This window comes from Corapipo altera, unplaced genomic scaffold (genome assembly GCF_003945725.1).
Source record: "Corapipo altera isolate COAL_440 unplaced genomic scaffold, ASM394572v1 61411, whole genome shotgun sequence".
Classification (NCBI taxonomy): Eukaryota; Metazoa; Chordata; class Aves; order Passeriformes; family Pipridae; genus Corapipo; species Corapipo altera.
Window position 1 is genome coordinate 24,365,808 of NW_020884875.1, and position 12,343 is coordinate 24,378,150.

General features: G+C 40.6%; 1 protein-coding gene across 6 annotated transcripts in view; it reads right to left on the bottom strand.

The window, feature by feature from the left end:
* Window positions 1–12,343, bottom strand: part of PIP5K1B (phosphatidylinositol-4-phosphate 5-kinase type 1 beta) — a 105,177-nt gene that overhangs the window by 47,041 nt on the left and 45,793 nt on the right. For all 6 annotated transcript variants that reach the window (XM_027634842.1, XM_027634844.1, XM_027634838.1 and 3 more), the window contains one exon: window positions 2,053–2,170. In XM_027634842.1, coding sequence (XP_027490643.1) covers window positions 2,053–2,170 — 118 coding nt within the window. The remainder of the gene's footprint in view (window positions 1–2,052; window positions 2,171–12,343) is intronic.

Here is a 12,343-nt window from a genome sequence, read left to right on the forward strand (position 1 = left end):
GCTTCCTTAAATGGAAAAGAAGTTGCAGGTGATAACAGCTTTAATCTAGGAAGCAGAGTCTTTTTAGCAGGTGGCAACACAGCCCTCATACTTCATCTTTTGCCAAGTCCATAAAAAGAGATAAACAACATATTACATAATGACACTACTGTCACACAAGACATCCTTGTCTCTAAAGTGGAGAGGCATAGATTTATTTGATGGACAGACCACTCAGTGGGTAAGGAACTGGTTGCACTCAAAGAGTTCTGGTCAATGGCTTGTTGTCCAGTGACAAGTGGCATTCCTCAAGGATTGGTTTTCGGACTGGTGGTGTTTAACATCTTTGTTGGTCACATGGACAAGTGCGCCCTCAGCAAGTTTGCTAACATCACCAAGCTGAGTGGTGTGGCTCACACACTGGAAGGAAGGGATGCCATCCAGAGGAACTGTGACAGCCTTGAGAGTGGGCCTGTGCAAATCTCATGAAGTTCAATGAGGCCAAGTGCAAGGTCCTGCAGTTGGGTTGTGGAAATCCTGATCACAAGCACATGCTGAGAGAAGAATGGATTGAAAGCAGCTCTCCTGTCAGTGTACACATGCAGCCCAGAAAGCCAACAGCATCCTGGGCTTCATCAAAAGAACTGTGACCAGCAGGTAGAGGGATGTGCTTCTTCCCCTCTACTCTGCTGTGGTGAGATCCCACCTGGAGTAGTTTTAAAGCAGACACAAGGAAGAAATTCTTCACTGTGAGGGTGGTGAAGCACTGGAACATGTGGCCTAGAGAAGTTGTGGATGTCCCATCCCTGGAAGTGTTCAAGACCAGGCTGGAGGGGCTTTGATCAGTCTGGTCTAGTGGAAGGTATTCCTGCCCACAGCGTGAGGGTACGAACTAGGTGCTCTTTATGTCCCTCCTAACCCAAGCCATTCTATGATTCTATGATTTATAAAACTCCAACTGTATTTCCTTGCTACTGCCATTTATAACTCAAAGGAATTATCTGTTTTTATATAGAACTATGGTCATGAAGACTAGTAATACAAAATCCATACATACTACTAAACAATTAAAATAGGAAATCCATATTCAACCTAAATAAAAGCAAAACCAGTTAAGTTTTGCTTTTAGGCTTATTGTCTATAAAAGAAAAGAACTCAAAAATGTTATAATGCACTTGAACACAACAAAAGTTAAATATTTAGTAGTATTTTAAGTAATGTTTCAGCACACTTTATTCAATTTTTCTTTTTTATTCATTCAAGCCCTTTCAAAATAATTTGGTTTTACAGAAGCAGTTATCAATAACAGAACAAAAAGATTTAAAAACTCATTCAAAAAAATGAACAATAAAACTCTGACATGTAAAAGTGCTAATTTGTATTGTGACTGATTTGTTAGGTCATCCACCATGAGACAAATTAAACATGGGGCAAACATCTAGAAAACAAGCTCTTTGCTTTCACACTACCCTTCCAAAAGCAGAACTACAGGAGAAGTAAAATAGTGGATATTTCTCCAGGCAGTGTACAAAGTGGTTCCAGCAAGTAAAGCTTGCTTTTACAATGGCAGCAAATACATCACCTTTTTTCTCATGTAAACCACTGAATACTGTGAAAGAATAAGTCTTCAAATTATAAAAAAAATAGAGAGAAAAAAGGAGATACTATAAATGCTTAATTTTTAGTCTGCCATCCACATTTCTCAAGGCTAGACAGGAACACATGCAGACATCACTTTTGTAATGAAGTTAATAAGTAGCACAGATAACATAAGAGTAATTTCTTAGAACTGAATTAATAGAAGTCCACAAGTACTGATTGTAACTTCTCTAGAAAAAGTTACCTGAATGATACGGAAGTTAATCTAGTCAATTGATAAAGTAGGTTTTTAATGTAAATTGTCTCAAAGACAAAGAATTTTTCTACATCACTAAAAATATTCACTAGTTGTAAACTCCTTCACATACAAAATTTACTACTTATTTAGGCACACTTTAAGCACCCTTTTCTGTCACTATGAAGCTAGCATACTTATAATAACTTGTAACTCAAAGGAAAACTGCAAGTTCTTACCAAATAATCATCAGGCTTGATACCAAAAAGTTCTCTGAAATAGCGGAAGGCAAGAGGTGCATACGTCTTAAATCTGAAGTCAGGGTAATGATGAGCAGGGGTGAGATTGCTCCCTTCACTGAAAACAAAAACAAAAATAAATGGAACCAAATTACTGAGCAATTTTTAGCAGATAGTTTTGCAGTAAAACTGCCTAACTTGACCATTTGCCTTCTGCGAAAGGAGTCATAAATGCAGATAAATCTCCCTATTACCATTAATCACTGTATAAGAAATGTCTGTGACAGACAGGCTACCAGCAAATTCCTTTTTCTCTCCTTAAAGGAAATTATTTTCACCACCTGTATGCATTTGCATAAAGATCATGTTTAAACTAAAGCTGCAATTTCTGATAAGTCTCTAGGCAAGCCAGTCTAATAGCAGGAAGGGTCACCCTCACCTCACATAAGCTCTTGCAAAAAGTTTGGAAGTCAATGCAATGAAACAGCTTTACACCAGCCTGGTCACTTGAATTGCCTTGCAAGTGATTCAGACTGATACTAAGGACGAGGACTAAGAACCAACACAGAGGGTAGAACAGTGCAGAGAGAGCAGTGGGAAGGAAGCAGGATTATGTATGTTTTTTGATGCCACCAAACAGTGATTGTTTCAGCCTTATGTATGAAATGGCATCCTCAGCATCAGACTTTACTCTTTCTTGCTAACACAGACCAAATTGGGAAGCAACTCTGGTTTGCTGATCACAGTGTGATTTTCTACCTGTTATGTCATGTTTTTTACCCCACCTCAATCTAAACCAGCACGTGTGCTAGCTTACATTCTCAGCTGATCAAACAGGAACATACAGTACACAGCCTTTGGAGGAATTACAGAAAATGGTATGTAGTTACATGCAAGATACAGATTTGAAGTAGAATAGGCACAGGCAAAGATTACTAGGGTGACCGGCCTGGAAGAGAGTCTTTCTTATAGGGAAAAAAAATAATAATACAATTGTAGCCTAACACAGAATCACAGAGAATCAATTAGGTTGGAAAAGACCTCTGAGAACATTGAGTCCAACCTATAAACAAACACCATCTTGTCAACTGGACCATGGCACTAAGTGCCACATCCGGTCTTTCCTTAAACACCACCAGGGATGATAACTTCACCACCTCTCTGGGAAGCCCATTCCAACATTTGATCACTTGTGAAGAAATTCTTCCTAATGTCCAACAAAACCTCCCCTGGCACAGCTTGAGACTGTCCTCTTTTCCTATCACTAGCTGTCTGGGAGGAGAGGACAACCCCCACGTGGCTACAGCCTCCTTTCAGGGAGTTGTAGAGAACGCAAAAGTCTCTCCAGATTCTCCTTTTCTCCAGACTAAACAATCCCAGCTCCCTCAGTCATTTCTAATGGGACTTGTGCTCCAGACCCTTCACCAGCCTTGCTGCTCTTCTCTGGACCTGCTCCAGCACCTCAATATCCTTCCTGAACAGAGGGGCCCAGAACTGGACACAGCCCTCAAAGTGTGGCCTCACCAGTGCTGAGTAGAGGGCAAGAATCACTTCCCGGGTCCTGCTGGCCACACGGTTCCTGATACAGACCAGGATGCCATTGGCCTTCTTGGCCACCTGGGCACACTGCTGGCTCATGTTCAGCAGCTGTTGACCAGTACCCCCAGGTCCTTTTCCACTGGGCCACTTCCCAGCCATCTGTCCCCAGCCTGTAGTGCTGCATGGGATTGTTGTGGCATAAGTGTAGGACTCAGCACTTGGTTTCGTTGAACCTCATGCCACTGATCTTGGCTCATTGATCCAGCCTGTCCAGATCCATCCACAGAGCTTTCCTACCCTCCAGTAGATTGGCACTTGTGCCCAACTTGGTGTCATCTGCAAATGTGCTAATGGTAGACTCGATCCCCTTGTTCACCACCACTCTCTGGGCCCATCGATCCATCCAGTTCTTAACCAAGCAGAGAGTGCCCCTGTCCAAGCCATAGGCTGCCAGTTTTTTCAGAAGTATGGTATGGGAGACAGTGTCAAAGGCTTTGCTGAAGTCTAGGTAGACCACATCCACAGCCTTCCCCTCATCCACCAGGCAGGTCACCTGATCATAAAAGGAGATCAGGTTGGTCATGCAGGACCAGCCTTTCCTAAACCTGTGCTGGCTGGGTCTGATGCCTTGGTTGTTCTGTATGTGCCATGTGATGGCACTCAAGATGATCTGTTCCAAAACCTTGCTGAGAACCAAGGTCAGGCTGAGAGGCCTGTAGTTCCCCAGATCCTTCTTCTAGCCCTTCTTGTGGATGGGTGTCACATAGGCCAACCTCCAGTAATCTAGGACATCCCTGGTTAGATGGAGATAATGGAGAGTGACTTGCTGAGCTCTTCCACCAGCTCCCTCAGTACCTCAGTACCCTTCTATCCCATCCAGTCCCATAGACTTGTGAGCATCTAAGTGGCTCAGCAGGTCACTAATTACTTTCTCATGGTTTGCAGGGGGTCCGTTCTGCTCCCTGTCCCTGTCTACCACCTCAGGGGGCTGGTTGCTCTGAGGATAATAGGTCTGTCTGTTGAAGACTGAGGCAAAGAATGCATTAAGTACCTCAGCATTTTTCTTGTCTTTGGTGACTATATTCCCTGCCACATCCAATAAAGAATGGAGGTTTTCCTTGCCCCTCCTTTTGCTATTGATATATTTATAAAAACATTTTTTATTATCATTTGTAGAAGTGGCCAGATTAAGCTTTTGCCTGTCTAATTTTCTTTCTGCATTACCTAACAACATCCTTAAACACATGCTGAGTTGTCTGTCTCTTATTCCAAAGATCCTACACCCTCTTTTTTTACCCTGAGTTCTTGTGAAAGCTTTCTGCTCAGCCAGGCCAGTCTTCTTGCCCACCAGCTCGTCTTTCAGCGCATAGGGACAGCCTGCTCCTGCACCTTCTTTCTTAAAAAATGTTCAGCCTTCCTGGGTCCCTTTGTTTTTAAGGCCTGCCTCCAAAGGGGCTTTCTGAACCAGCATCCTGAACAGGCCAAAGACTGCTCTCCAGAAGCCCAAGGTTAAGGTTTTGTTGACCTCCTTTTTTACTTTATGGAGTATTGAAAACTATCATTTCACAGTCGCTCTGCCCAAAATGGCTCCAACCACCACATCTATCACCAGCCCTTCTCTGTTTGTAAACAGAAGGTCTAGTGGGGCACCACCCCTGGCAGGCTCGCTCACCAGCCGCATTATCTTCCACACACTCCAGGAACCTCCTAGACAGCCTCTGCTCTGTTGAGTTGCCAGCAGACATGTGGCAGGTTAAAGTCTCCCACAAGAATAAGAGCTGATGATCATGAAACATCAGCCAGTCACTTATAGAATAATTCATCCACCCCTTCATCCTGGTTGGGTGGTCTATAATGGACTCCCACCAGATGTCTGCCCTGTTAGCCTTCCCCCTGTTTCTTACCCACAGGCATTCAACTTTATTGTCACTATCCTTGAGCTCTATACAGTCAAAAGACTCCCTAACGTACAGAGCCATCCCACTCCCTCTCCTTCCTCACCTGTCCCTTCTGAAGAGCTTGAAGCCATCCATTGCAGCACTCTAGTCATGTGAGTCATCCCACCACATTTCCATGATGGTGACTATGTCACAGCTTTCCTGCTTCACGATGGCTTCTAGCCATCCTGTTTGTCACCCATTCTCCTTAACTCTTTTCTTTGTCTTATATTTACCACCTTACTGTATTTTTAGGCTGCAGTCTTGAGATGAATACTACATTTAAGATAAAGAAAATGAAGCAAAATGCTGCTAGAGAAAAAAATGCCCAAACCTGCCTGTGGATTAATTTATGATGATTTCTCTTAAATTAAGAGAAGGCTTTTAAGCAGAAAAGTCCTACACCATGACTTCAACACAAATAACAACACCTTTAAAACAAAGTTTGGTCAGTCTCCAAGTGATTTGATAAATAGATAAATACAAAATCCAAGACTTCACACAGTAGCTGAAATCAGCTTTTCCAGCACTTCTTTACTCATTTACTCTAATTAAATTATTCAGAAATGCAGCATGCACCTTTGCACTTGGCAATAAGAATATCCAAAGTATACTAAACAGAAAGAAAAAAAAGCTATGAATTCACACAGATATGAAAAGTGATAAACTCTAAGAAACATTCCTGAAAAAAGACTAAATTAAATATCATGAAGGAATTTAAGAGCTTTCATCCTGTACAATTAATACTTGTCATATGAACTTGTCACCTTTCATTAATAAGAATTTGATGGCAGAAGCCTACCCAACCCACCTAGCTGCCCTTGCACACATACTGCTACAACCCCACAAAACCCAACTGCTGTAAAGTGACAGCAGATGAACAAGCTTTCTGAGGCTCTAGAAATGTATAGACTTTAAACTCTTGAACAGGAGATAAAAGAAGGGGAAAAAAACCCCAGATTTCTGCCTGGAATTCACATATAAAAAGATAGTTGTGGATGATCAATGATACATTCAAGGACATTACAATACTGCCGCTTTTTGGAGTGTTAAACCATACAGTTAACAGCTAGTGAAGGCTGCCTAGGCCTCATGATTTCCTCTGATCACTTTATAGTGTACTGTATTACAACTCCACGGTATTAAAATCAAATCCACATGTGTTTTATTGTTCCATTATAGAGCCAAAAAAATGGAAATCAGTAGGGTACTAGGCTAAAGATTGTAATTTTTCTTTACAGTTAAGATTGACTAATGCTTTTTCTTATAAGGTCTTTCAGCTACTCAGAACACTGCCAGACTTGTCTGACATTAAGTTTTATATAAATGGTTGCAATTCACTGAATTTTTGTGCAATATGTGTATGCCACAGGGGATCCTCAGCTACACTGGGACCCTGGGAGCATACTTGTAAACATATTTAATTGTTGTAAGATGTAGACAAGAACAGAACAGAGTGTTCTCTACTGAAGCATCGCATAATTGTTAGGGAATCCTAATCACCTAAACTAAATTGAAAGGTCTCACCTTTCAGTACTAAATACTTTATAAATCTGTTTCCTGCAGCCATAACCCAGAGTTTCTCCTGTGAAAGCATGTCAACAAATAAGATTACATGTCCTTACTATACCAGAACATACTGTCACTGGAACTTCACCAAGTCTGAATTCAATCAAGTTGAAATGAAGATAGGAGGTTCGCTGTGATAATGCAAGGGTGCAATCCATTTCATAATTGCAGATTTAATTTAATTGCAGATTTACTCCATCGCATATAGAGTAAAATGACCAATGTTGGTTCTGCAGGTGGACAGTAATGCACAGCAAGTGAAGATTTATTGCAAAACAGAGCAATTATTTTGCAACAGCTTCTATAGAGACGGCAATTCCATTTATTTAGGGCACATAAGCCTACTTTATTACAGATATGACAGTCAATTTCACTGCGTAGACAAGTTTCCTTATTCTTTGTAAAATCATCTTCAAATACCTTTTATTTAAGGTCTGCAGAGTACTTTATCATACCCCTGTTTCTGTTAAACATATTAATTTGTTTCAGCATCATTGCCTAATAGAACAGTGTGCATGATCTGAGCAGTAAGTTCTTCTGTAATGTAAGAAGTAAGCTTGACACAAATATAAGATTTCTTGGTTAGTCCTCTGAAAAGAAGTTTTTAATGTTTTCTTGCCGCTACTTTAACAGAAAAAGCACCCTCACTTCCAGTAATTTCCTACAGTAACAGAAAACCTTTAAATTCCTTATGCATTTGAAGTTCACATGGCAAGCATGAATTGAGTATGACCTTGCTCTTACCTGAAAAGGACAGATTCCACTGTACAGAACACTTGATGGAAGTACATCCCTTCCCTATTTAGAAATTATTCACATCCAACTCTATTAGTTCTTGAAAGAATGTATTACATGGTTTCTACCCACATTTTCTTGGTGCATTTTACAGTTTCACTTTGGTGGGATTAAAGTATATGTGCAAAGCCCTAGGTAAAACAATTTTTACTCAGTCTGGGGTTTTTTGGGGATGATTAAGTCTTTGAAGTTGAACAAGAAAAATACCCATGATCTGTTGATAAAAAATTAAATCTGCAAAATGGTGCTTTGGACACAATAGAAATGTACTCTATTAAAAAAAAGAAAAAGGAGGTATAAACTTCCTCTCAGGTCTACCAGAAAAACAAAGAAAAGGAAAAATAAAGACATGTAACATGAGCTCTAATTCTCACAATCTTGAGAAATTCAAGTCTCTGTATGAGCTATTACAAACCATACAGGCTTTAGAAAGATTAGGAAGCAATTGTAACTTATGATGTATTTTAATAATCTTAGCTGTAAGACCACACAAAAGAAAAAGATGGGTAGGCAGACTAATAAAGAGAGATTAAGCTTAAAATGCAAGTTTGCTTTAATACTTAATTTTTAATTTATTTGGTTTTTAAATCAAGCACACCTAGAAATGACAGTATGTGTATCATCTTAACCTGTCTCTTCGTAAATGCTGAGAGTGGATTTAAAGCATAGGTGGTGTAATATCAAACTAAAAAGGGACTAAAACTAATTACATTTTAAATGGCTAACCTATGGTTTCTAAAAGTTTGCTAAACGAGACACTAAGATACGTTTCTTGGCAGCTTTTCTTTGTTGTGGCCTCACCCTGGTAGAATGTACTCAGGAGACATCCCACCCTTCTGAAGGGGCAGAGAAAGCCATCTGCATGTCTTGATAGCAAACCTTCATCACAGAGCAGTGTTAATAGGCTCTGATGGAGCTGTTAACAAAAGAATTAGTCATGCTGTACTTGTCACCCCATGCATACTTTCCTGTGTGTATTGCAAAAAGAGTGAAAAAGAGGAACACCTCAGTTCTTTCAGTGAAAGCAAACCTTTTTTTGGATCTTAAAATCAAAATAAAATGTCTGAAATTAAATGCTCCTAACATTAAAAACTAAGAGTATCTAATCTCAGTTTCACTGTTCCTGGAAGCAGCTGCTCTTTTATAATTCATCAAAATGTGTTTCAATTCTGCAACTGTATCAAATACATACATACTGACAGGTCAGGTAGTGCTTTGGTGTATTCATTTCCTATACATAATTTCAGGAAAGCAATCTTTTCCCACAGGCTGGAAGTAGGTATTACAGCTTCCTGTACAAATAGGTGTGTGTGGGTTTTCTTCATACTGTGGGATAAAGTCCAGTGATACAGTCCTTGTTTCTCACTGTACGTTTTCCTATACTTACAGTTACCATATGCTACCCTAAGCAGTTCCCTGCAAGGCAGCTTTGAAACAGAACTGTGAATAGTAGATACCTACAAAACAAGTCAAGCCAATCACGTAAAAGCTGAATACAGAAGCATTTACTTATAAAGTTGAAGATATGACTCTTTCACAACCAACTGGAAATGACTGTAAAATGTAGGATTTTAGAGTACTTTAAAGGTAGTTTAAGTATGTCTACATAACCACACAAGTATCAGGGTTATGAGAGGTTTATCAATAATTTCACAGTAACTCAAGTAGCTGAGTCCAATTGTATTAGACTTGCCCATAACAAGAATGTTTCTGCTTTTGTTGCCATGGTATCCCCATTTCTAATATTTGGTTTGCAAACAGAAATTACATCCTCTTCTCTGTGCAGTCTTCATCTTCCTCATGAGGGGAAGAGGAGGGGCAGACATTGATCTCTTCTGTGTGGTGACCAGTGACAGGACCTGAGGTAATGGCCTGCAGTTGTGTCAGGAGAGGTTTACATTGGACATTACAAAAGGTTCTTCACCCAGAGGGTGGTTGGGCACTGGAACAGGCTCCCCAGGAAAGTGGTCACAGCACCAAGCCTGACAGAGTTCAAGAAGTGTTTGGATGATACTCTCAGGCACATGGTGTGACTCTTAGGAGTGGTCCTGTGCAGGGCCAGGAGTTGTACTTGATGATCCTTGTGGGTCCCTTCCAATTCAGCATATTCTGTGATTCTGCTGGAAGAGCTTAACAAGCTGTCTACACTGCCACCTTACAGGCAGCTGCACAGTCCCATGGCCTGAGCTAGGCTTTTAGATGAACAATGGGCCTTTCTAACCATGGCCATGTTATCAGGAGCCAGTGCCACAGCTGAGTCAAACAGCTGAAATATAGTGCTGAAGCCACATTGCAGAAATAACTGAGTTGGAGGCAAAATGTGCCACCAGGAACAGGCTCCAGCCAAGAAGCCAGAGGCACAAATGTGTTCCACACAGCTGAGTCACAGGATAGAGCATAGACAGCCCATGGAGAATGCAAAACCTTCCCACTGAACACTCCAGTCACTGCTGCAGCAGTCCCAACACCATGTAAGCACCTCCATTGCTGGATTTCCGAAGCAGAGTTGAAAAACCAGAAAACAGGTTACTTGGAGTGGTTTCTCCTGTGGTTTTGCCTTATTCAGGGAGCAGGGCAGAGACTTCAGATGCTATCTTCAGAATCAACCAGGTCAGTGCAGGGTTTTGTTTCTTGGTCCTAAGAGCACATTTGCATAGTACCATTTAAATTCTATCTGGACAGTGGTTCTCAATGAACTTCATTATAGCAGTAATACCAGTAATAATACCTCAGTTTGCAAAAGCAATATGTTATATAAATTCCTGGGAAATCGAAGAGAAGGGGGTGAAAGGAATGACACAATGTAAAGCACAAAGCGGCAAGGGCACTTTTCCACTCTACACACCACTACAGTATGCAAATGCAAGCAAGCACCTTTGCAATTCAAACCCACTCACTGTACAGAGACATCTCTACTTCACTCAAAGTCACTTCCATTCCCCTTAATGAATCTGGGCTAAACTCTAACCAATATAGCACAGTTACACAGTAATTGTGGACCAGGAACAACTTTCAATCTATGGAGTTACTCCTGATTTACATCAGTAGCTCCCACAATAAGCAGAACAGTTACATTCAGATCTGACCCGACTACTTTTTTCCCTCACATTTTTCTCCCTCCTTCATGAATTCTGAACACCAGTGGAAGTGTTTTGCTCTGGCTAGTGAAGCAGAGGTATGGGTGGTGCTGAGGGTTATTTTGGGGTCAGAGAGGTATGCAGACACTATCTTCTGTAACTGATAAAATTCATAAACATTGCTGACTATTTTCCCCTAACAGTAAAAGGGTAGAGATAACACTGTTTTGCTTGCTGGTGCACAGGCTGCTGTTTCATTGCATTTTTACTAGCTTAGGTCTGTTTTATAACTGCCACCATAACAGTGCTCCTGTTGCTGTCAAAGAAGCAGGTGTACCTATGACTCTGTAAGCTGTTTTCTCACCTCAGTGCCAGACGCAAAAGAGGCAGGGAAAACATAGGAGGAGGATGGAGGAGGAGTTACTGTGAATTTGTTCAGCTAATAGCCTGCTTGGAGTTGCAGATGAATTATTTGCACCCAAAGCAAGTGGAAAAATATTGTTCCTTGCTTGGTAACCACCTGTTTTCAGCACCACACGTGCTGCACTGTTAGGTTCTCCTTAAGCTGCAAACCTCTGTGAAAAGTTTACCCAACCTCAGCTTGCTTGGGCATGCTTCCAGGTAAAGGTTAACCCCACTGGCCTGCTAGTGTAACTAATTTCAACTAATTACTTTCAACCCATACCAATCCAAAGAGGACAAAACCAAAAGTCATTAAAGTAATGGCTTTTAACAATATGGCCATCACATTTAGGTCCTGTGCTAGGAAAAAATAAAGAGCACCTGAGATGCACTTTGGGAGTGCAGCCCTAATTGTTAAGAACATGCAACCTTAGGTTTTTACCTAGGCTAATGAAGCTAGGTATGGATATGACTCATGACGAATCCATGTAATGCCATTATGAAACACTCAACATCGCAATACTCTCAACCAGCAAAAAAGAATCCTGTATTATTATGTGCAATCCTAAATTATTACAATTTATGCACAGTAATACTACTTTTGGTTTAAAGTATTTTAGATAAATGAAAGTGCATGTTACAATGAGACATAACAAGGGTTTGAAATTTGACATTTCTGTGCATGAGCACAAGAAATCAAATGTCATGATTTGAAGAGATTGCTATGGATAGTCATCTATTTCACAGAGAATGTTGTCAACAAGTGCTCTTTATAGAGAGGCTCTTTGTCACAGTCAAGATGACTCACTATGTTATATGCTACTGCTTAGCACATAGCTATGCAAAAAAAAAAAAAATTCGACCCAAACTAAAAAGCCAAAACTATGCTGCTCTCACCATTACTTTCATTTGTCTAGTTTTCCTCATACGACTTATTTATTTATAGGAAACTCTCCAGAAAGATATTCCTGA